The 25,365-nt window shown below is 45.3% G+C and overlaps 1 protein-coding gene across 3 annotated transcripts in view; it reads left to right on the top strand.

The window, feature by feature from the left end:
• Positions 1 to 25,365, top strand: part of PAX3 (paired box 3) — an 80,024-nt gene that overhangs the window by 1,850 nt on the left and 52,809 nt on the right. For 2 of the 3 annotated variants that reach the window (XM_075417300.1, XM_075417303.1), the window contains exons 3-4: positions 489 to 618; positions 1,225 to 1,359. In XM_075417300.1, the coding sequence (XP_075273415.1) occupies positions 489 to 618; positions 1,225 to 1,359 (265 nt within the window). The remainder of the gene's footprint in view (positions 1 to 488; positions 619 to 1,224; positions 1,360 to 25,365) is intronic. The other variant, XM_075417301.1, reaches the window with a different exon arrangement.

The following is a 25,365-nucleotide window of genomic DNA, read 5'->3' as shown; positions in this document are numbered from 1 at the left end:
TTCATTCCGAAATCACGAGGCCACCGAGGACAACGCGCGGCGCTCGGACCTCCCGGCCGTTTCATTGCCCGACTTTTTATTTTTAAATTTTTGTTTTATGAACTTTGCCCAGCCGGAGCTTCGCTCGCTGGGAGCTGGGCTCACACGGAGTCCCCCGCCAGCCCCGACCCCGCACCTCCCCAGGGTCTGCTCCTCGGCCGCGCCGCAGCCGCTGCTGCCGAATTCGGGTTTTCCCTGGCCGAGGGATCGATCCCGCGCTCCCGCACAGCCCCGCGGGGTTTCCCGGGAAGCTCCATTTAGCCCGGGAGGTGCTTCCCTTACGCAGGCCCGTCGTTGCCTGTTTCGTCCTCTCCGATTTTAGCCTCCCACTCCCCGGGGTGCTGCGGAGAGGAGTCTCCGCGCGGGGCCGGCGCCGGCGGGGAGGCTCCGGGGGTCCCCGGCAGCCCCGGCCCCGCAGCCTCTGCCCGCCCGCCTTGTCTGTACTGAAGCAGGTGACGACGCCGGACGTCGAGAAGAAAATCGAGGAATACAAGCGGGAAAACGCGGGCATGTTCAGCTGGGAGATCAGGGACAAGCTGCTGAAGGACGGCGTCTGCGACCGCAACACGGTGCCGTCAGGTACGCGCCGGGCAGCGCGGGGCTGGCAGCCGGGGCCGGTGCGGGGCGGGCAGCGCGGGGCCCCGGGCCGGGCTGGTGCCCGCCGAGCGCTCGGCGTCAGCTCGCCGGTACCGGCAGCCGCGTCCCGGGAGCATTCCTGCGCTCGGCCGGGGGTGCTTTCAGTTACACCGCGACTGTACCCCCTGCCCCCCCGCCGGGCTGCTGCCGCTGGCGGGCTCGGCGCTGGCCGGAGCCCCGGCGCTGGGAGCGGGAGGCGGGCAGCGGCTCCCCGTGCCGCGGGTTCGGGGGGGGGGGGAGGAGCGGCACATGGAGCCGGGGCGGTGTTTTTTGCGGGTGTCCGTGGAATTTTATCATCACCCGCTGCGCGGGCTCGGACAAACAAAAAATACTTGCGGGGCTGCGGTGCCGGCGCTGGAGCGCGGTGCGGGAGAGCCCCCCGGGAAAATCCCCGCGGGGGGGAACGGGAGCGGGCAGCCTCCCCCCGCCCCGAGAGCCCCGAGCGGCAGCGGCCGGGGGGAGCGCAGGGAGCAGCCGTGATGCGGGGCTTGGCTCCCCGGCCCGGCTGCTGGGGCCGAGCCCGGTCACAGCTCTGCGCTCCCCCCGAAGTGAGCTCCATCAGCCGCATCCTGCGGAGCAAGTTTGGGAAAGGCGAGGAAGAGGAGGCCGAGCTGGAAAGGAAGGAGGTGGAGGAAAGCGACAAGAAGGCCAAGCACAGCATCGATGGCATCCTCAGCGAAAGAGGTAAAGTCCTGTTTGCCCCCCGCTCTCCGCGGAGCCCTGGGGGGTACGGCCCGGGGTGCTGGTGGCTGTCACCCCCCTGCTCCCGGGGGTCGGCCTGGGGACAGTGCAGCGGGAGGTGTGGGGCCGGGAGCAAGCCCCGACAGGGCGGCCGCCGCATCCCCCACCAGTACAACCCTGCGGTGTGCGGGAAGGGCACGGAGGCGGGGGCAAGGCTGGGGGTCACCAGTGGCTTGGCTCGGGGGCCGGGGCGCGGGGAGGGCTGAGGCCAGCCGCGGAGTCCCCGGCCCAGCCGCGCAGGGGCCCGAGGCAGGCAGAGGTTTGCAGCCCCAGAGAAGGGGCGGCTGTGGGCGAGGGCTGCGGGGCGTCGAGCGGCAGCGAGCAGCGCATTCTGATTCTTCTCCTCCTAAAACTGGTGGGAACGGCTTGCGTTGGTGCTGGGCCAGGGGCTGCAGGAGGGTCCTGCCGGGTCCCCAGCTGGGCGAAGCCGGGGGCAGCAAGGGCCCAGCCGGGCAGCCTGTGCCTGGAAGTGGCTTCCCAGCACAGGCACTGGTGAAGGCGAGACAAAAGTACCAAATGAGCTGGTCAAACATTTGTACAACTTTTCCAGCTTTTACAAAGAAGGCCTTCTATACACAATCTACACTTGGAGATGAACTTGGAAAACAAAGAGGGGGGAGTCCATTGAAACTCACACTTTGGCTTTGCGCAGACAAAGCTTCAGCTAGCAGCAGCTTGATGTGAACAAAAGAAGGCAACCTTTTTATAATTCAAGGAGAAAAGAAGAGAAAACAGTCCCACAAAAGGCCGAGAAAAGACATTATGGGCTTGCAATGAGGGATGAATTATTCAATGAGCCCCTAATAGCTGATGCTCCACGCAGTTTTATGGACTCTCCACCATGGAAAAAGTAGCTGTTTTTACCTAGAAAATGTTTCTAGTGTTTCTAGACATTTAGAGATGCCGATTGACAAAGGACAACTGAAACCCATCTTTAAGAGCAGGGTGTCTCTTTGTTGTGTAGGAACAAACCCTAAAATACCCCAAAACTTAGTTTCCAACTCTGTTACTGGAGCTTTCAGGGAAACCTCATCTTTTGCGTGTCTGTGTTTGCGTGGATGCGTGTAATACAAACACGCAGAAGATGCTAACAAAGTAACAGATTAAGGTGAGAAGGCACAGTTTGATTGCCCGGTCTAGCTGCCCCTGCGTGGTGGGTCAGAGTTTCCCCCAGAAGCTCCCGCCACAGAGAATTGTCGTGAGGGATGTGCACCAAGGGAAAGACAGCTGAACTCGGTGCTCTAATTGTTTTAAAATATCTGGCTTTTCTGCTTTCCTGAATTCCTCAACAGGGACTAAAAACAGAAGATAGGAAGCCTTGATAATATCACTGCTTTATGGAACAAAAATAGAGACAGCAAGAGAAAAAATACTATTATCAATATAACCCACCCCTCTGCTTCTCTTTGGAATAATCTTCCTGTTCTTTGACGTTCCGCTTTTTAAAGCAGGGCTCTTGATCTGCCATAAATTGGTGTCTGGGCACACGGCTGCCGCCCTCCAGCCCGGCAGGAAAAGCCCTGGGGCTGGCGGTGCCTTGCTGCGGCCGGGGTCTCACTCCTGGTCCCTGGCACGGCCGTGCCAGGAGGCTGCGGCCGGCCCTCCAATGTGCTCTCTGCCTCATTCTCTGTGGACCTGAGCGTCCCGCTTTGCTTCTTGCGATTTCAGTCAGTGGCAAAATTTCCCCTGATGAAACAGGGTAGAGCAGCCCTACGCTGTCCAGGTTTATTTGCTGGGTGAATGTGGCCGGGCAGTTCTGTGCAAACAGCAGTTTGATAATCCCGTCTGCTCTGTGACAGTGCCTGGGAAGGCCTGGCAGTAGGAGGGAGAGCCTGATTTTCCCCGCAGCAACGCCTGCTCCCCCTCCCTGACTAGCAAGCTGTTGCTTAATCTGACTCCTGGAGCAGCTGGGCTGCTGCAGCGGGAGAGAGCTGCCGCTCCAGATTTGCTGCCATACACATGCCTTATGTATAGTGTGATACTATAGGGACAACACACTGGAGAGCTCACCGCAAGAAAAAAACAACCATAAATTAAGTCCGCCACTACTTTCCATACCCAGCCAACAAAAAGGGTTCTGCTTCAGCTCCCATTCCCAGCAGAGGAGCTTCCATTTCAGCTCGTCTGTAAAAATCATCAGGTCAGATCCTGCTCTCTTGCTGATAGAACTGGCCCACTCCTGAGGGTTTTGATGCTGCAGCATCCCCTGCCTGGTGGGGCAGAGGGTCCCTGCTGACTGGGCATCTCCCATGTGCACCCTGACGCTTGGCTTGCTTGTGCTGTGTCCGAAGGTGATCCCAGCGGGGTGCAGCAAAGCCCTTGCCACTGAGTGCTCGGTGTTACGGAGTGAAAAAAGTCCAGTGTTTTGGGGTCTCTTATAGTTCGAGTAATTTTTATAGCTGTGATCTCAGGGGCTCAAGTTACCCCGATGGCAGGAGTGTGGGTGCAGGGAGACGCAAGGGAAGGCTTTTGGTTGGGTCAGAAAGCAAGTCCCAGGGCTGAGCGTGGAGTCAGGAACCGCTCTCTTGCTCGTGAGCACACACCTAGTGCTGGACGTTGGCTGATGTTGCCTGAAATCCCCTCCTCGCCGTCGGCATTTGGGTGGCTTGGGGAGAGGCATTTTTTCTGAGGGAAAGGATATTGTTGTACTTTTAATGGTACCTAATTCAAGATCTGGGATTTGGAGAGTACTTACAGCAGAGCGGGATTAGGGAAAAGCGAAACACGATATTATAGAAAAACGCGCAATGGAAACAGTGTATCATGTGGCTTGGGATTTCTCCCATCACATAAGCAACTGTAGGTAAACTTTCGTATGCCCTGCTGTAATTCTGTTTCAGCCTCTGTTCAGGGACACTTAAGTCTCTCGCCAACGTTTACAGATGCCACGTGTGCAGCCGCTTTGCTGTATTTTGGCTTTTCTGTCAGTGTCACCCTCTACCCTGATTTTGGATATATATTTAAAGAAAATCTTAATTGTCACAGTGCGTATCAGGAAGCTTACAATTCGATAATAGCATATCTGTATTTCTGGACGCGTGACAAATCTTTCTTAAAGGCATAAACCATAAATAAAGCACATGAGAGAGAAACTTTTGTGCCTTTCCATGGCACATCAGGGCGTATTTTTAGCATAACTGCTACAGAAGAGGCAGTCGCTCGTACCTTTAGCGGGAGCTATGGGCGGCGTGGTTTGCTGACTAATCTGATAACCGCCCCCGTCCCTCAGATATAGCTGTTGTTCTCTGGCAGAAGCCGGTGGCTCTCGGCGCTGGGACGGCGGGGCGCGGAGCTGGTGCAAAGGGCTGGGGCTGGGACCCCCGCCCGGCCTCAAAGGGGTCTCTGTTCCCGGGCCGGCGGAATTGGCCCCCGGGGCTGTGGTGGCGGATCCTCCCCCAGTCATGCGCACCCCTCCAAGAAGGGCCCTACTCATCCCCAGCCTCTACCCTTGGCCCTACTGAGAGCAATTCAGGCTACAGCAGACTAAATTGCCTCCTTTATTTCCTTCTGACTTTCATCTCGGACCAAACCCTTCCCCCCTCTCCCTCCCCTTCCTCTTTTCTTTTTTTTTTTTCTGTGCGCCTGAGGCTCACATTAATACAATTTCGGCACCACCCCTGTTTTTCTGTGTGTATGTGGGGAGTTTCAAGGGGGGGTGGGAGGACCTTAGTACAAAAGCCCTGCTCAGCAGCTAGAAAGTTCAAGCTGCTGCTCCTTCTCTAGCTGTGTGATGCTTTTCCTGTTTGCGAGTTTTGGGAAACATTTTTGCTTTGTACTGTAATGGAATTAGAGGACAGATGCTGACTGTAAATGGGACACGCGACTACCAGCCCCTAGCTTAAATATTTAGATGCAATGTTACAATTACTGACTTGATGCACAGGCTTTGAAGTGGTGGCACATGATCTGAAGGGTAGCTCAGGCTAGATGGGCTTGCAGATGTTTTGATTAGGGTTGGTCAGTATCATGCAGCCAGTTATTTTTAGGTTGTTAAACTAATAAAGGCAGTTTATTAAGGGACGGGATTAACATGAGGGCACCAGATATCAGTTTGAGTCATCCCATTCATTTCTGCAGTGTAGCCCGTCGGGTTAGCAGCCGGAGCATGGGATGAGGCAGACGCCGAGCTCGGATTTTGGTTGTGATTTTCTGATGCGTGGCTTGTTGTGATTTTGCTCCCGCGTCCTGTCCCAGGGGCGCAGTGGTAAGAGGACTTACTTGTGGTGTGAAATCCTGTTGTGTCCTATGGCTGAGAAACACAATGTGTTCCCTCGCTCAGTGCTCCTAGTGGTGACTGTGGCTGCAGGCAGTCATCATCCTGAGTCTGGGATTTCATACAGGACGTTACATATTTGCTCACTAGCAGGTCTTAAACATCAGCTCATGTAACTTGAACAGAATTTCATTTCTGAGGCTCTCGGAGCTGACAAGGAAATAGTGCTTAATTAAGAAAAACTCCCTAGTGGCTCCAGGATTTGGCTCAAAGCAGATAGCAGCAATAATATTTTCTGTCTGTTTTTTTCCCTTTCTTTCCTCACATCTCAATAGTGTGAGTCCAGCCCTGGACAGAAAAGCCAGGTGCTGCACAAGTGCAGATGGGAATAGGCGATGAAGCCTCTTTTACCTGGACTCTGGGCTTTGTTTTTTCTGCCTGACCTGTTGTTGCTGTGGGGCTCTGGGCCAGGGTCCCGCTTCCAAATAATTATTCTTGAGCTAGAAATAATAACAGGTGACCTCAGCGATCAATAACTCGCCAACAAGTGAAAGCGCGATGTCCCAGCATGCTGAGCATTTTCAGAAAGGTGCTAAATGTTTGTGTTTTGAGTTACTTCAGAGTGGAGTTTGCTGCTCTGAAGGTGCCAGGAGCAGCCCGTGCCCTCCTGTCTCGGGCCGAGCTGGGGGACTGCGAGGACAGTGCTAATTGTCGGACTCACTGCGCGCCGATCGCCTTACGTGAGCACTGGTGACACTTCCAGCTGTGGGGAGAAAGGCTGTTAGTCTCGCGGCGGCTCTCTGAAGTAATATATAGATACATCATACTCCTTTCTTCAAATCCTTGTTGCATTAGTGGGTTTGCATGTTTCACCATCCTAGGAAGACTTTCCTTACCTTAAAAAGAGTCAGCACCTACTCAGGCAGAACGGCCATAGTCATCCTTTGCAGTTCTTCTAGAACGTGCATCTAGAGCAAAGGCAAATGTTGTTTCAGCCAACATCAGGATTGCTTCACACACAGCAGTTGATTTACTTGAATTTGTACCCAAGTTTGCATCTGATTTGGTTACTGTGAAAGTCTTAATCGATTGGACTTACACAGTGTCATTCTGGAAAGGCTGAGGCAAGAAACATGATCAGTCAGCTTCTGTGTGGCTGGGATTTGCTCCGAAAATGTAATTTTTATCTTTGGCTTTCTGGATTCTCCTGCAATTGCAAAATCCTTGACGTCAGTAGGAATTTACCATGGTGGGGATCAGGCTCGTCTTGAAACCAGCTCGGTAATGTGCTGAGCAACTGCAGCTCTGGGGGAAATCCTCAGAAATCCAGGTTTACTGGATCGGGTCTCCGACCTCCAGTTTTGCGAACGCTGTCATACGTGGGCAACGGCGAGGAGTCCCACTCAAAGGGCCTATTCATGTGTGTAAAGTTACTCACGTGGGTTGGGGCAGGCAGCAATGGGGCTCAAATTTGTTCTATTCTGTTAAGAGAAAGTACCCACTAAACAAGAGCGTGACTCTAATCCCGAGTGAAAGTCTCTGGCAGAACTCATCGAGGGCAAGGATCTCTCTATCTGTGTTTACACAAAGGTAGCGATGGTATCAGCAGAGAGAGATTTTAATTAGATAACAAAAAAAATAGAAAGCAATGCTGAAAGTAAAAATTGATGCTGATTAAATCCTTAAAACAGATTAGTTTTTATGTCTGATTTCAGATAGTAATTCTCTGTTGCATCAGTCAAAGACCACACTTTTATCTAACAGCTACTCAGGAAAGGTTTAGTCTGGCATTAGGTTTACTTATTGATAAGAGTTGGAACAGGGTTTAGAAGAGGGAAGCCAATAAAGTTGATAGTGATAAATTATCACAAGTCCCTAGGGCTGTGTAATAAAACTGCATTGGGAAATGAAGCAGAACTACAAAGTGCTCTCTGGTTAATTTAAGAAGAAATTGAGTGAAACGCAAAGCAATAAATCAGAGCAAGGCACTCAATGTGAATTTCTCCATGTAAATGTCACTTTAAATCCTATGCAACAAACACATGTGGCTAGAGAAAGAACAAAATATATAAATAAAAATGCAGGATACTTCCAAGTGTTCCCCAAACGCTGAGCTCTCTGGCTAATAAAAATGATGTACAGTAATATAATTCACTGCAAGACCTTGTTTAGGGTAGTGTGAGCACAGCATTTTACTTTACTTGCCCTGGAGTGCTCCTGCCCCATGCTGTTAAACTAATTCAGCTTAAATCACTCTGCCTAGAAAAAAAAAAAAAAGTGAAGTGTAATGAAATTAAAACTCACTGAGGACACATTAGAGTTAAAGCGTGTCACGCACCGAGATTATTTAGTTAGTGGAGTTTGGTGTAATTGTCGACAGGTCATTTATTCATCGTAGTAAATAAAGATTCACGAACTATTAAGAATGTGCATATATAACCAGTAAGACAGTAAAAAGCAATTAAGCAGTCAGTTTAATGTCTTATCTTGCTGGTTGCCCTACAGTTGTTTTACAACTAGGAATTAAAATTTGAAAAGGAAGTTTTCAGTGTCCCTGGCCAAATATTGATTAAGTAGTTGTTTGCTGATGCCATTGTGGCACATAAAAAGGCCAGTAGTTCTGCCCCTTGTTGTTCATCTTCATTGTCGCTGATTCTTAACCTCGGAGATCAAAGGGGGATCATTTCAGTTTATCTGTTTTGGAAAATCCTTCTTTTCTCCTAAACCTGTATGGATTAATGCCCAAATTGTCTTTAATGAGAGGTGAAATTTGAATGGAATCCTTATTTTGCATGGTCTGTTGGATGTATGCACTGTACGCTCTTACAGTTTTGTGGGGGACTTTTGTTTAGCATTATTGGATTTGGTTTTGTTTGAATTATTTTATTTTTAGCGTACAATGCACTGAAATTCTGCTATTACAGCAGGTAAATATGTGGTATTTCACTGAATTTTAATGAAACTGATTTTATTGCGTGTAATCTTTTGAAGACTGTAGTCTAAAGAAAAAGAAAAATTTTTTTTGTACCGAATCACGTAGTAGATAAATGGTCTGGGGCTGTCACTAGAAGAAAGGGAGTTTGAGAAGAAGGCAGCCAGTTCTCCAGATTGGGCTCTCAGTATACAGGGGACACAAACGAGCTTGCAGCATTTCTCTGTGCGTTTTCTTCAGTTTCGATTTTACAGACCTCACTCGTGTCTGCTAGTACGGTTGTGCTGCCCTTCCTCAAAAAAGGGGGAAAGTCGGGTCGGCCAGGCTGTGCTGAAAAGCAAGCAGGAGTCCTTGAGAAGAATCGGTTCCTTGCTGCATTACAGAAAGCTATACTGACTTCAGAGATGGTAAAATGTGTTCCACCTCATCTGCAGCCGGAGAGGCTGTGCAATCTGGGCGTGTTATGTTGGCTTGTAATTATGGTACGAAGTTGCATCTGAACTGTGGGGTATGTGAGCATTAGGTGCAGGTCCCGCTGCTTCCACCGGCATCTCTGCACACAGGAATTTAGCTTCACGAACGGTAGTAAGCAGCCTGGTAGAGTCAGACAGCCTTACATTTGATTTTTACGTGCGTGAGCCTCCTCTGCTGTACTGACAAACAGCAGAGTAAAGGGCAAAACCAGAATTTTTTTAATCTGCATTTTCTCATTCTTAAATACACTCTGTTTTCATTTTGTCTGGTTATCTCTGAGTAAAATACCAGCCCGTCCGTGCTTTACAAGTACTTAGCTACTTTAGGAGACGTCTCGCCCCAAAGTAACAGGTAAAATTCTTTGAAAGCATTTTAGGTACATATTTCCTTAAAGTCCATGAACTCAACTTGGTCGTTTCCATGGAGAGCTGTGGTGAGGACAGGGATATACATTCTACCTTTTGATTTTTTTTTTAATGGATATTTGCCTGGATGTAGACTTTCTGCCAAACACAACCAATGTTTATATCATGCACAAGTCCATATAAGGACCTGTCTTAAGGATTTTTGTATTTATAATGTGCCTCATGTTGGATGTCTGATCCAAAAATTACTATGTAGTAATTTCTTTATCAGATATAATGTCACGTAGATCACGGTGGTTTGAATCATATGAGGAATAAACTGTCTGCAGCTGACATTTCTGCAAGCAGACAGCTTATTCAGCCCCTGTCAAATCTTATTCACCTTATTTAAATGAGTAGGACTGTTCATGCCAGTATAATCAGGATCTGTTCCATACACCAGCCCAGCAAAGCAATAACAACTACAGTTCTTCTGTTAAAAATGGAAACGCTGTATAATCCATGTGCCCCCTGCGAGGCAGTAGCACCAACATATGCAGTGTAACCTAACTGGACTTAAAACTGCTTTCCGTCTCCCCATCTTTAACCGGCTCAGGGAAAGGTGGAGATAAATATAGACAGGTTTTATAGAAACCAGGCTAACGGGGTAGCAGGGAATGCTTCCACAGAAAATCCCTCTTTACTGAAGACGGTGTGGCAGGACTTCCTTCTCATTTTGACTTAAGGGCTGGTTGTTTGATCCGCTGTGAATTGCTGAAGAGTTGGAGCATGAACGGGGGCAGCAGTGGCCGAACTGGGACTCTGACACCCACCCAGCCCCTCCAGTCAGACTTGGTTGCAAGAAAAAACCAGTACAGAAGTAGCTGGGAGTCAGGTTTGCCCTGGTTTCATGAACAGCTAAAAAAGTTGCTTTCAGAATGGAGGCATTTTGACAAAAAGAAGGGAAGTGGCAAATGTTTAGCTAAAGAAATGTGAAAATAGAAGGTGAAATACACTCTTTTCCCATTTTCACAATGAAGTCCTCCAAAGTATAGATGGGGGGGGGATCTCAGGAAATTCAGTTACCAAGGTATAAACCAAGAGTAACTCTACTGCAGCTGGTGGACTGACACTGGTGTCTGAGCAAAGGCTGAAATCAGATCATCAGTATTTACACACAATTAGGGATAGTTTCAAATAACTACCATCCTGCAAATCTAACTCACCTACTTCTAACAGTTTCACCAAAGCCAGAGAAGTTTTGTGACTGAGGACTGTTTACACAAGGACTGATGTTTTAAGTGAGTAGTCATCAAACCTTTATGGTAGAGTATTTTGGAGGGAGGTCTACAAGTTTTTCAGTGCACTTTTCTTTAAGTTTTTAGTACATGTGGTGCAGAGAAAGGCATCGTATGCTCTGACCTCTCTTGCTGCCTATGGTAGCTATTACATGTATGGTATCTAGCTTAACTGTGTTCTGTGCTGATGCCTGTGGAACTGGAAAATAGCAGGAGAAAACATTCAGGAATCTGTTTAGGAGTTGTAGAATAGCAGTTGCAGTTAGGAAAAAGCCCTGTGGGTTCATCCCTGGCTTAGCACAGTTGATTGGACCTACTCCCTTTCAAATCAACAGGATCAAGCAAAAATGCTCAAATATTTGGCAGCTGTACAGAAAATCACACAAACGCCTGTTGCTTTAACACCCATAATTTGTTTTCCAGCAAATACAGTGCTAACTTTTGAAAAGCCCTTAAAACTAACTGCTTGCCCGCCTCTTCTGAACAGCAGTGAGACTGGCACGAGCTGCCTGCTGCGTGCGCCGGGGCAGGGGATTGGGGCCAGCCTGCGCCGAGCTGCTGCCCGACGGGGACTCCAGCAGAGAAGTGCTGCAGGGTCTGGGGATGCTCGCTTCTCCTGGTGAAAACGCAGAGTGGCTGCACACAGCAGGCACTTTATCTTTTTGTTATTTCCTTCTCCTTCTACATTTAAAAAGTTTCTTGAGACCAGATTGTACCGTCATTTACATCTGAACAATCCCCTGCTCTCATCAAGGGCTATGCAGGTTATTTAGGTTGAATTTGGCCCTGATATGAAAGTTTAACTACATTTTATATTTGTGGGAGCTCATTTGCTTTCTCGGACTTAGCAACACTTTATAGCAGTCGACATCTATTTTCATTGATAAGTAAGAGATCTGATGTGGCTAGTAGTTAAAATGTTACAAGCAGAACAAATTAAAAAGAGATCTTTTTAGAGAACTGCCCTTCAGAATTTTGTAACACATGATTTAGCAAAAAGAGGCAAACAAAAACCCCTGGCCCTGTGCTGTGAGAAGCTCTGTAACCCATCTGCTCCATCAGTCCCTCCTGGCAGGGTGGGCAGCAGTTTGACTTCTGGCTCCTCCCTGGCTGAAGGGTGTTAGGAGGGGAGACACTCTCTGTTCTCCCAAACTGCGTTCCTCCCATCAACCTCTGATCTTAATCAACACAGCAAATTTTGGGAAAAAAATTGGGACCTCAAATGGCTCACTTGGCCAAGGAAGAACTTCAGACAGGATTCAAAGCTACTGCACTTCTGCACTGGCAGTCGAAAAGATGGAGTGATGACTGATGGCATAAATGTTTCTCTTAATCTGACATCAGGAACAGACTTTATCAGCCCTAGAAGAGTAAATCAGAAACAATAATTTAGGGTGAGTATTAAAAGAATCCTACGTACATGTAGTAACTGAATCCAGATAATGGTAGTTATAAATAAAAAATAAAACACCCCAGAAAAGTCTTATAAGGGGAAAAAAAAAAGTCCTCCAGGTGATCAAAGAGTGAAGTCTGTTAAAAACATTGGCCAGCTGGGACTTACTGTAGTGGCCACTGGCTAGCAGTGGGAGAGCATGCAGAACAACGGGTTTCCCAGAACGGCAAGGGGGGAACTCCTCTGGGTGCGCTTGGTTTTCTTGCTGTGTTGTTTTTCCCCTGTTAGCCTCAGGGCTTTTGAGAAGTGGCGTGCCCTTGGGGGGTCTGGGATTGGTTTTGTGGGGTGGGATCCTTCGGTTATGAGATCCCTCGTGCTTCTCTGGGTGTGAGTTTTTCCCTGTGAGGGGAGACCTGCAGGGATTTGGGGCTGGGGCAGTGCACCAAGTCCCAGCCTGGGCGGGAGCTGGTGCCACCCGCTTTCCAACCCCCGGAGCTCCTTGCTCTGCCTCTGCCCTTCCCTTCTGGGAGACTTGTAAGTGCTTTTCATTTTTTTTTAATGTGAAGTTTAAAGCTTCCACAGGACTGTTGAGTTCTCTAGGTGGAGATGTGGTCGCAGTTGTGCTTTGTAGGTGGTGTTTTGCACTTGGTGATGTTCAGCTCTTGGAGTAGATACCTTAGGTCCCAGGGATTTTGGCTAAATGGCTTCCCCCTGCTTGCACAGCTGGGGCCAGTTTGCTGCTGAAGTTCCCACAGCTGTGGGAAAGGAGCTGCCCAAGGCATCTTTCCACAGGCTTCGACAGTCTTCTGATGGGACTGTGGTGAGTGTGGTTTTGCATCTTTGGGGTGGGACGAAGGAGTTTTTTTAGTATCCTTTTAGAGTAGGAAACAGGGATCTTGGTGACTCATGTGTTTATAAGTAAATGATACCCCTAAATACAAACAAGCAAGAAAAAAATTGGTCATAGCAAAATTAGTGCTAGAAGAGTGGGCTTTGGTTTGGAAGAGAGCTGGTTTGAGTTGCTGTAATGTGCTCGGCGATTCTCCGGGTGACTTTCTGTATTGCCTGTGCCTGGAGCCAGCTGAGAGGGGACTGCTCACTCCCCCTCCCCGGTTACTGGTCTCTGCCCCTGCTTGGTTGGGAATCCCCAGAGCAGGAAGAAGCTGTTGTTTCTTGCTTTCCATGCTCTCCTTAATTTTTATTTTTTTCCTCCTGTTGCTGTGCATCCTGGCAGTGTTTACAGCAGAGAAGGGTCAGGAGCGTAGGAGATGTGACTGTGTCAGCTGCTCCTGTTTGGCTGAATCTTCTCTTTGTAGCTTTGTGGGGAGTTTTTTGTTACAAATGGGACCGATGATATTTTCCTCCCTCGATGGTATTTCCAAATGCCTGGGATCCAGAAATAAAAAGTGCTACATAGGTTCAGCTGCCACAGCTCATCCGTCAAAACTGCAAATCCAGATGAAATGATGTTTTAGAATGAATGCTTTGTGCCTAGAAAGGGTTGTAACCTCTCATCAGAAGAGCAGTTGGGCTTCCAGCCTTTGGGGTTGCAGAGCTGGGGAACACTGGGTTGGCTGTGGAGGGGCCCAGGGCTGCCCTCTGGGCCAGCGGCCCGTGGCGTGGAGCACCTCTTCACTGGGCAGAGCGGTGCCGCAGCCCCCGGCTCAGAATGGCAGGTGAGTGCGTTTTGGTGAAGTAGATCAAGACTCAGCGTTTTTATTTCTATTACTTTTATTACTGTTGTTTACAGCAAAAGCAGATCAATAGCTGGGATTGAGCTCGTGAATTCAGAGGTGTTGCCTCAATTTACACTGGGGCTCTGAGCCACAGTGTGTTTACTGGAGTACAGCAATTAGTGATACATACTTTTTCTGGTTTTGCTGGGTTTCCCATGAATAGCCTGTAATTTTCTCAAATATGTGGTGTGGAAAATCTATTCAATAGTATATGCAAATAATATTTGGTTCTAAGCAAATATTCAGTGCTTGAAATTTATGTGGTTGTGACTGGGCACGCAGGTCTCGGGCTGTTTTCTAGAACTGGGTGTTGCTGGTGCATTCACTAAGAACGGATCACAACTTCTGGATAGCTGCTTAAAATGTTTTATTTATTTTAAAAATTGATTTCTTTTAACTTATGTATTTGTTAAAATAGAAATATGAACTGAGCAGAAAGGAGACAAAAATCATGATTTAAACATTCTTTTGTTGTATATTGCTAGTATTTATAGTTTAAAACTATAGCTTTCAAAATCTTTATGCAACAGAATGAGTTTCTCAGTGGTGGGATTTTGTGTTACACAGACTGATTGGAAATGAATGGTTTTGGTTTGTTTTCAAACTTTCTGAAAAATGAAATCTGTACTTTCTTTTATAAACATTTTTCGTGACAGAAAGAAATAGTCTAGTGACTTGGACATAAAGCTGTGAGCCAAAAAAATGAGGAGCCAGTTCCAGCTGATAGACTGGCTTGAACTTGTCAACAGGTCTTAAAAAAGAAAATAAAATATTTTAGATGTGCAACTGCAGTACAATTTGCAGTAAGGCAAGACTTGATTTCCAGAGTTGCTGATACAAATAGGTTTTACTGATTTCAAGGACTTCAAGGAAAATGGCATTGTTACAGTCAGCTTTTTAAACAGTAAAATTGTGAGTTTTGATTTTTTGTTTGTTTGTTTGTTTTTTTTTAACACCAACTAATTCCTCTGATTAATAGTGTCAAGCATGTGAGATTTCTCATAAACCTCAAAAAAGCCCATTGAGTTTAATGGTAAAACTTGCATTGTCTTGAACAAAATTTGGTCAGACCCTAAACCAAGAGGGTTTTTTTTTTTTCTCTCCCCCCCTTCCTTCGAGGGGGAGAAAGTTATAGGGTTTTTTTTTGAGGAAATGGGAATTCTAGCATTCCTGGGCACGAGAGGAGAATACTGATTAGAATCAGGCAGAGAGCAAGCAGGTGCTGAGCATGTTCATTGCTTAACCCCCTGCCCTGCTCCTGCAGCCCTGCCCTGACCCAGCGCACAGACCCGGCACGTAGCAGCGAGCTGCCAGATGTTGGAGATGTTTTCAGGGACAGCGATTATTCTCCAGGTCTCGTCTCAAACCAGGGAGTTCCTACAGTGTTTATATTTCATGTTTAAAGCTGCTGTGGGTAAGCCACTGGAGACTATGCTGGGGAAAAACACTGCATTTCGGAGGATGAGTGCTCGCTGTTCGGTTGCGAACTGCTGTGCGTCTGTGGTATCCGTTTGCAAACAGCAATACAAAAAACTAACAAGCAGAGTGGATTGCCTGAGGGGGAAAAGCTGTCAATTTTTTTTTTATGAACAAAAAAGATTTTATGGCTTAGAAACAGTACACCCTAAAGAGAGGTGTGTTGAAAAGTTGGACTCGAAAGCTTTTGTCTGGAGAATAATACACTTGGTGTAAAGAGCGGCACAATGGAAGTCTTTTCTTCTAGTTATGTATGGGCGAGCATCAGTCAGCCAAGCAAGAACTTCAAAGGCCAAAGTGAAAACTCGCTAGGCTCTTTCCCTCCTGACAGGTTTCTCTTGAGGTGAGCTGGGGAGAGCTGTTTTCACTGGGAACCGGCACTCTCCTGCAGCAGGGGCGGCAATAGATCATGTGCAAACCGCGGTGCCCAGCCTGACCGATCTCTGTCTCCAGTTGATGTGCCTTTTAGGAAGCTGCTGAAGTATCTCATCTCATGAGTCTTTTATTGCTTGTTCGTGAAGAGGTCTCAGAAATTCCGCTTCTGCCTTGCTGGGAAGGCACCATGCCAGATGGAAGGGGAAGCTGTATTCTGAACGTGTTCCTAGGGAAGCTGATCTGTTTCTCTGCTTCCAGAAAATACTCATTATTTGTACACTGTACATTGCTTTTAAGGTGGGAAAATAGCCCCAACGTGTTTTAACGTAAGAAGTCCAATGATAGAACTGCTGTGCATTAAATCAGGCATTGAACTTCGTGTTTGTCATGTAAATAACATCCAGAGAAAGCTCTTCAATGTGACCTTATATCATCATTTCAAAAAAAATGTACTGCTACTTTAGTGGACTGTACCTGTCACATCAATCTTTGTTAAAGGCAGAGGCACAACAGAGAAACCAGAGGATGTCTAACAGAGAAAGCAGCTCTTCCCTGTTCCCAAGACCACAAAGCAGTCCGCTCTGTACCACAAGCCTAAAATACAGTTGAACTATGCGGACTGTCCTGCTGGTGCGTGCAAGGCTATTCCTTTCTGGGGAGCAGGGTAGGGAAAGGCAATCACTTTTTGTTACAAAAGAAATATTGCAGCATCTTAGCTCTAGTACTCGAGAAGTGCTTGTACAGGCAATAGAGCAACCTGTCTACCAGCCTCCAGTCCTGGGGCGGTGTGCGAGCATTGGTGAGTGTGGCTTGTTCCACTGTGGAGCCGGTCACCAGGCAAAGTGGTGGGAGGAGAGTGCTGGGTCACCTTTCTCATGAAGGGTGTAGAAATCTATCTGAGCACCAGAGAAGGCTCAGGTAAAGTGTGTTTGGTGCTAGCCTGTATTTGGGCTTCAGTGCTATGAGAGCAGACCGGTGCTGGCCATGGGATGTGCTTGCTCTGTGCTCGCATCCTGAGCATCTAGCTGTGCCAGATGTACAATCCAAGTCCCTTTCCGTGACAGCCCTTACTCAGTTAGCTATGCATTCATTGGGAAGAGGAACCAGTGATTATGTAATTACAAACAAGCTGGCAATAACATGTTTCAGTAACTGTTTCATATTGTGTTTGAGTTGATGGCTTCAAGAATGGAAAACAAGACTTTGGGATGACGTGGAAGATCCCTGTTTGCGTGCTCTGTCTTTCGACTTGAGCCTGTCATACCTGCTCAGGCATCCTTGGCTTCAGCCAGGCTGTTTGAAGGAAACGGCGTTTCTGTGAGGTTTAGGTTGAAAAGAAATCATTTGCCCACAACGGTAGCAGTTGCGGTGATATTTGCTAGGAGTGCATTACGTGATTTATCTAAACAGAGTCTATGGACCGCTCTGAAGCCATCAGCAGTCAGAAGGTGACTGAGAAAAGCCGGCTTAGTGTTGATTGGCTAAAATTTGCTGTACAAGGGTTCACACACCTATTGAAGAAAACTGCATTGGTGATTTCAGGTGAGTTCAGCTTCATTGCTGAGAGACTTTGAGTTAGCAAAGCGAAAGGGGTGTTTGTACTCATCAGGGAGCACAGAACAAAGATACATGCAATTGTGGAGAACAGCCCTCTGAAGAGATGCTAGTTTATAATAAATTTCAAATGTGCAATACCACAACCTATTCAAGTTTTTTCTTTTGGCATAACGCAGTGCCATCTAACTCTCTGAAAATCAAGTCTGTGAACAGTTACAATTAATTTTGTCTTCCATTTTGGGAGGTGAAAGAATAAATAGGAATTGGAGCTAAAATTGGGACAGGAGGCTTGGACTTGGTAGAGAGTTGTCAGTGGGATTTTAGTTTTTCAAAAGCAAAGAGGAGCATTTTGCATTCTGGTTCTGTTGTGGGCTGACAGTCTTAGACCATTAGTGAGAATTGGACAATAGTCCTTGTTTTGCATCAGCTGTACAGAGCTTAAAACCTGTTTGGGAAATGAGAGAATTTGGTTCCCACTTGCATGGCACACTTTTATACTCTTGCAATTTGAGTATAACATTTTTGACCATGATCATGTCTCTGTATTTTCATCTCCAAAATACTTATTTTTGTAAAATAATAAATAAAATGTTCTTTCACTTACGTAGTGGAAAAGTAGTAGATAACTTCAGGGTATTATTTTTACTGTATTCCTTCACCTGATTTAAAACCACTGGCAATTTGCCAGAGATTGAGATAGGGGAAAGCTGAGGACCAGGAGGCATTCTTATTTCGCTGCCACTTTTCATCAGACCTTCATCACTCATGGAGTAAGTGCCACGGGCACTTGCAGAATGAGTCTTTGCAGGTATCAGAATAGAATAAAGACCTGAAAATTTGTCTGACAAGTTTCTGTTACAAATACTTGGGATTTATTTGGGCATTTATCTGTCTCTGTCCTTGATTGCATGGGGAAGAGAGCTGTGTAAAGGTCTCAGCATCAGGTTCAGTACACTTGGATTTAATCATCATCTTTTTCCTGTATGTTTCTGTAGTTGCTGTGTATTACTGATTAAAATTTTAGTAAAAGTACAATTTTTAATCTCCTTTTATATGTTTTGATAGATTACGAAGAGGAAACCAGCATAATTTGAGATACTGACTTAATCTAATTACTCTTATGAAACAAGAAATAATGGACTGAGGCAAATTTGTACTTCCATGTAGATGTTCCAGTAAACTGGCAGGAATTAGTGCCACAATACAGAAAATGTTTTAAGATCAGGTTCTGGTGCTGGCATCAAATCAGAGTGGTTCATTTGTCGAAGTCCCTTGGTTTCCAGCAGAGTAAGAGATCTGAATCTGGTTTTGTGGATGATTCTCTACAGGTTGAACAACTGAGGACGTTTTCCTGAGCAAGGGCATGTAGGATGCACTGCCAGGCACAGGAGTATCTGTGCTGTGAGGTTTAGTTAATTTTCTGGTTTTCCTTTGGCGATATTAGTTGATGTTTATAGAGGATCTTTAATTATATAAAACGAGTTATCGAATGAATAATGCCATGTTCTTGGGTAAATCTGAAAGGTTTCTGGTCACTTTTCATACAGCTTCTGTAATGAGGTGGTAAAGAACACTTTAGTCTGCTATCTATGTTTATCTGATAGTAGTCCCCTGAATGTGTTCTTAAGAAATCTTAATGCTCTGTAACTTCTGCTTGTTGGGTGTGTGTCGTATGTGGCATGCACAAGCACACAGATTTACGCAGCAGATGGGTGTAAACTGTGGAGTTGTTGGGGCAGTGTAGGGACAGGGCTGAGTCTGACCAGGCACGTCACTCGTGCAGCCAGAAGAAAACCCTGCGCTCGCTGCAATAGATGCGTTTGTAACTACTTCAGCAAAGCTGTACCTGCTTTTATTAATAAAAGGATGCAAATGGAGGAGTTTAGGTATATTTTATGAAAAGTTTCTTTTGCTCCTTGGAAGCTTGCTGTCACCACCCATTACAGTCTGCAGATTAAAAAAATACCCCGCACCCCCAAAACAAACAAATAAACAACCCACCCCAAACTCCAAGTTTCAAACCAAACCCAATGCTATGAATATGCTCTGTGTGATGGATAATTTCGTAAGCTAGGCTGTATGCTCTAAGACACTTTTCTGGCGCCACTCCATGTGAGCACTGCAAACGTCCTTTGTAATACTTTGTGCTATTGTCTTTCTAAATACTGTTTGGAGATTGTGTCGATGGGGAGATCTTGGGACTGTTTTCTGCTGGGAAAATACAAGTCCATTAAGCATGAAACTCCATCAAACCATGGCAGTTACGGCAACATTTGGTTCTGAAGAAAACAAAAGGAAGGAAGAATTCAAGCTACATAAAATCATTCATTTCAACATTTTACAGAACTAAATCTTTTTATTTGTTAATTTTTAAATCTTGTCTCTAATTTTTAAACGCTCACCCTTAGAAAATGAAGATTAAAGGACTGATAATATTTTTTGTTGTTGCTTTTGAGACAAAGTGAATGTATTAAAAAAGAGTTTTCCCCTACAGTTTTCTGCTATTGAGGCATATTCAGATTTCTGCTCTTAACCAGAAGGAAAGCAAATGCCGAGATGCCCAACTTCTCTGGGGACCAGAATTTCTCACTCCAAAAAGTGTCCTTTAGAGGATTGACTATGAAGACAACGTCAGAAGCAGTATTTTCACTTTTCTTCATTTTTTTTTCAGACTCTGCTTTACGCAGACCAGTTAGCCCATGGGATGTGGAGAAGTTGGCAGTCTCTTGTGGGATGAAGCAAAGAAGCCATTTTTGTGGTGGTTGTTTCTTGCGTTGTTTCTGTGCACAGCAGCATACAGCGGTACCAGGCACCAAAGCCGGTACGAAGGAATTGCTGTATTAGCTCTGGCTTCTCTGGCTGGGGCAATCCCTAAAAGTAAAAGAAGTAGTTAACAGCAAACAGGGAAAGTACTCCTTCTTACGAGAGCACCATATTTTCCCCACCCGTGAAGTACTAGTAATGACTGAATTTAGTCGGTCACTTGCATGAATCACTTGCCTTTTTAAGCTAATATCTTTAAAGCTTTTTCAGATTTATTTGCAGACTTTCAGTTAATCTAAAATCATAGGAGCTGTTCAGGGAAATGGCAAACAGCATAGCAGCAAAGCAGTTAATTACAGCTGAGCAGTGATTTGAAATAAAGAGATGAATATTAATTCTGTTGGAGCTGCTTGACATATAAGCTGAGTTTGATCAGGGGCTGCTTCCTTCTGTCTCTCCTTTTAGCATTCCTTCATTTTTTCATTCTTTCGTCCACTTGACACGCAGGTTCTCTAAGTGGCTTTGCAGAAACTGTTAGCATGGTCCCTGTGACCCAGTCTTTCCACGGAGTAAACTGCTTCCCCAATGTATAGCCTGCCTTTAAATTAAAAGTTTTGTCTAGATTGTTTCAAACAGGTGAAGAAATAGTGGTTGATGTAAATGTATGGGTGGGAAGATGGTCTTTGGTGCTGACAGGGCTGAGCACCTCTGCTGCTGTTGGATGTTGGGGATAAAGAGGTTTGTGGGGAGAAGAGTGATATAGTTTTTGCTTTAGGAAGATTTCTGGGGCTGCCAAAAGTTCTCAGTGAGGGTTATATTCAGTGTCATTCAAACTTTAATACAGGTGGAGAAAATGGTTTTGTTTATTAACAGAAGTTGTGGGTGCTACCAGTCTTCCGCAGGGGAGGGGGGGAAGGAAAGGTGTAACTTTAAGCACACACTGATTTGTTCTTATTACATAACAAAAGTCTATTTCTTTATCATGTTATCATTCAGTTAATAAAAATTAGCTACAATAACAGCATCAACTTAGAAACCCCTCAAAATCCGGGGGATTTTCTTTCACAATGAACATGAATACTGTTCAGAAATACAAACAGTCAAAGGATAACTTTAAGTCTGAAAGAGAAACCTGGCAAGGGTAATTGAATAAGCCTGGATCTCCTGAATATGTCATGGTGAGTGCAGTCAACATGTCATAATTAGGTTTATTGAGGGCCATTCCAACAATCTGCTTCTATTCTTCCTGCCTTATTGTCCACAGCTAGGCAAATAGCCAGGGGACAAAAGGAATCAAGTGCTGACAAAACATGAAAGAGGAAAAAGATTTAGCTGCTTTTATCAAAGAAACTGAGAAGGACTTTGTGTAAATAAAGTAAGTAACTGGCTATCCTGCATTTAGGCAATGCCGTTTTCATTAGAATTAATTCTTGACATATTGGAAGGGTTCCAAGGGAAGGATTTCTACTTCTGACAAGTTTAATTTGTAAATTAAAAACAGTTGGTTAAACATGAGCCGCCATCAACAAAACTTAACTAAAGCCATACATGGTCAAGTCCTAAGCAGGTGAAAAAGAATTACTTTGAAAACAAAGTGTTCCTCAAAATTATGCAAATTCTTATTACTTCATAACCAATGTTTTCTATTGAGACCTTCACCAGGATAGCTGTTTGGAAATTTTCTTTGGATCCTGTTTATTTTCCTCTGTAAATCCTGCTAGCTTGCCCGGCAGTCACGGCTTGTTCCCCACGGTGGATTAGAAGAAGTGGCCTTGGGGTTTTGGGATCTACTGGGGAGCGGGGGGGTGGGGTGGAAGTGGGATTTGTGTAGAATCTCTGTGCTTGGCGGGGCTCTGTGGTAGTAAGTGCAGAACAGTGATTCAGGTGAGTCCCTCCTGCCTCTCCTCTAGCAGTTGAAATGGTGGTAGTGTTTCGTTTGGTCGCAGTGACAAACGAAATACTTTCTGCAATTCAGAATCAGTGGTTTGATCAAGACCAAACCGATGCTGCTGTCCTCGGCTGGGAGCTGCTCGTGGAGCAGGCTGCTTCTATTGAAGTCAAGGCCAGCTTCTCGCTTGCTTACTGGGAGTAGAACTGGGCCCTCTGGGCTGAGCGCGTAGAGTAGATTACATCATAGCATGTGCTTTAGGGTCACAGCCAAAGGTCTTTTAAGATTAAAGAATTAACATATGGTCATGTTTTCATCCTCTCATGTGGCTTCTGATTTTCCTTGAAGATGGTTGTATTGTATGTGTGAAAACTAGAAGCCTCTATTCTGTAACTGTCTGAAGTGTTTGTTTTTTGATAAGTTTGTCACTGAACATTTCCAGACCAAAAATCATCAAACCCTTTTGTTAATCTGGGCTTAAGGTTAAGCAGATGTACCATGAAACTTGTAGAGAAAAAAAGAGGATTTTTTTTTTTTTTTAACACACATAAATCCTCTTCTTGACAACTTTAAAATGGCTGGAAATTAAATAGGAAATCTGAACTTTATAAAATGAAAATGTGATACAGAAAACTTTGGAAAGTATGTCTAAAGTCTATTGACATTGCCAGGGACTCTGTTCTGTTAGAGCTAGAGGACTTGGGAGAGCGGCTGTCCTGCTGCAGAGGAGCTTGAATGCTGACGGCACAGCTGGATTTGGGTGCTTTCCTACAGATTTCAGTTTTGGTAGAAATTCAGCCTTGACTTTGAGTTTTTGTGTTTTCTAAGATCTGATTTGCTTTTCAGTTTCGGTGTTCTTTTAAGATATTTAAAAAAGTCAGATGCTGATTTGTCAGTTCAGCTTAACTCCAATTTCACTGCACTTCTGTCCCAGAAACTTCGTGGGCTCTTAAATTAAGACCTAAAGATTTTTATGGAATGTCCCAGCAGCAGGTAGGTGTTGGGTGGGAGATGAATGAGGAAGTTCCCACCTGTATTAAGCTCTGCATAAACCCCATGGATGGTGCTCTCGTGAACATGATGTCCCCAGGAACTTTAAGTTGGCTGAAAACCAATACTGTTTGTGTTGGAAACTCTGCGTTAGGTCGAGTATGGTATGGGGAGTGTGTCGATACAGGTTTAACATCTGGGTTTCAGTTAGTTGCTGAAATGGCCAGGAGATCACCCTCAGCAGCAGAGCAGGTTATAGCAGGTTTGGGAGTCTGTATTTGTGCACGTAGTACCTAGATTGTACGGGAATGCTGTTTCCAAGTTGTAGTTGGGTACTTTCACGCATTTTCATGAATACAGGATTAGTTGGTCATTATTAAGCACTGAAGTATTTTGATTACTTTTCTTCATTACATGCATTTTATTTATCCTTGTTTTATTTAGTAACAATAATAATTGCATAAAACCACTGTCAGTCTTGAATTACTTTGTATAGCATTTACTACTGAAGTTGCGGGTAATAGAAAAAGCTGTATAATAAGAGTTGGAAGCCTGACGGTTAAGCTATTTAGATGCAACCAAAACTGAAATAATATTGAAAACATGAAAAAAAGTAGAGAATAGTTGAATCCAGTTATCACAAAGTGGTCTTGTGTTCTTTGTCTCACAACTTCCAGGAAGCCATTGTCCAGGAGCACACGTGCCCCAGGCAGTACTGGCTGGGCAGCTAACTAGTTACAAGGGAGTAGTGACGGTTACGTCTGTGCTCCCATCAGGTGTGAAGTGGCCCCTATCTACGAACGGCGCTGTTTTGCTTTATATCAGTGAAGAATTTATGCAATACAAAAAAGATGTCAATTTGCTTATGTTCTAAATTTTATGGTGGTTCTTGATAATTCAATAATGATAATCACCATAATAAAGAGTTCCTGTGGTTCACAAACTATAATGATCTAACTGTTTTTATGGTAGTGAACATGTAAGATGGCTTGACTAATCTTTTTCTGGTTTGCCCGTCAATTAGGCTATTCTAGAACAGTTACTACTGTAACACTAAATACATTTTATGTCCTGATAGAAGCTGGAGTGACAGATCAGACAAAATGAGGAGTTAATTTAATAGGGAAATCCATTTTTCCCCCTTTTAAATTTTTTTTTTAATGTATAAGTGTAAAGCAATGTAACCTAAATATAGGAGACGGAAAGCATCTAACCTATTTGTTTGATATTATTAGGTTGATTCTTAGCATGTTCCAAATGGAGAGTCTAGCTGTCCTTGTTGGAGACCTGTGCTGTACCTCTGGATCTGGCTTTGCATATGCAATTTATACAATATAGTTAGGGATTGTAATTGTGACACTGTGCCGTATTTCTAGACTGTGTGCTGATTAATAAGTCATTTATATCACAGAAGAGATAAATAAACTGTGAACACCATTGTACTGCTAGTCAAGAGAGGATAGTCCACATGTTTGGTGATTATTTTAATAGTGTAATAATTGTGGCTTAGTGTGTGTGTAGATCTTTGACTTGCATTGGGTCAAAATGTAGGGTCTCATCTCCTGTAATGATAATATGGTGTCTATCTCATGTCTGCGAAGGGTCGTGCCAGCTTTGGGGCCCTGATGCCTGGCTCTGAGCCTCATCTTTTACTTGTGAAGCTAACAAACCTGGTGTGGCCCGGCTTGACTGGCCTCCTGGTTTTCTGTGAGGTTGTGGCATGGAAGAGGCCACTTTTGTGCGTGGTTTGGTGCTGCGAGCTGGCCAAGTGGCCCGTCCCTCTGCCACGCAGCAAGCGCTTGGGAACGGCTTGGCTGTCCTGAGCGCTGAGCTTGTGCCATGTGTTGATGTGCTGCTTGACTCGCTGTCCCCGCAGCATGGCTCGTATGCATGCTGCTTGTGCACACCTGGAAAACATTCTTTGGAATCTGGAGGTGGCGGGTAGGTAACTATCTCTAAATGGGGTGTGACGCAGTTTCACACTTAATGGTCTGCCAAGGCTGGCGTTGCAGAGAAGCCAGGCACGCTGTGGTTTCTAGAAGAGGAATTCTAGTGGGGCAGTATGTCTGTTGTTACCAGCTAATCGTATACTCTAGCCTAGTGTACAGAACAAATGTGAACATTTGAAGCAGACTGAAATTAATCATCTGAAATATGGAAAACACAGGGAAAGTAAATTAGCTAATATTTTTTGAAAAAAGTGTTAGAAAATGTAATGGTTTTGAAACAGAATAGCATCAGGTGTTAGAAGAATGGTATAGCCTTGGTGGTGTTTGACATTTACTGAAATAAATCTCAGAGTTAATCCAGAGTTTCCAGTGTATTGACTAGTGTTAAAGCAGGACTGCAAATGAGGCTGGCTCAAAAAACCACCAAGTTTAAAGTTTCAGTAGTACCGTTAGCTGAAGGCAGTACAGCTGAGCAGTTTCCTAACAGGCTGCTTGACATATGGCTTTATATTCTGAAAAAGATGCAATTTAGCTATGCTAGTGTTGGCACTGAAACTTCCG

This window comes from Opisthocomus hoazin, chromosome 4, assembly GCF_030867145.1.
Source record: "Opisthocomus hoazin isolate bOpiHoa1 chromosome 4, bOpiHoa1.hap1, whole genome shotgun sequence".
Lineage (NCBI taxonomy): Eukaryota > Metazoa > Chordata > Aves > Opisthocomiformes > Opisthocomidae > Opisthocomus > Opisthocomus hoazin.
This window is presented reverse-complemented; position numbering and strand designations above follow the sequence as displayed.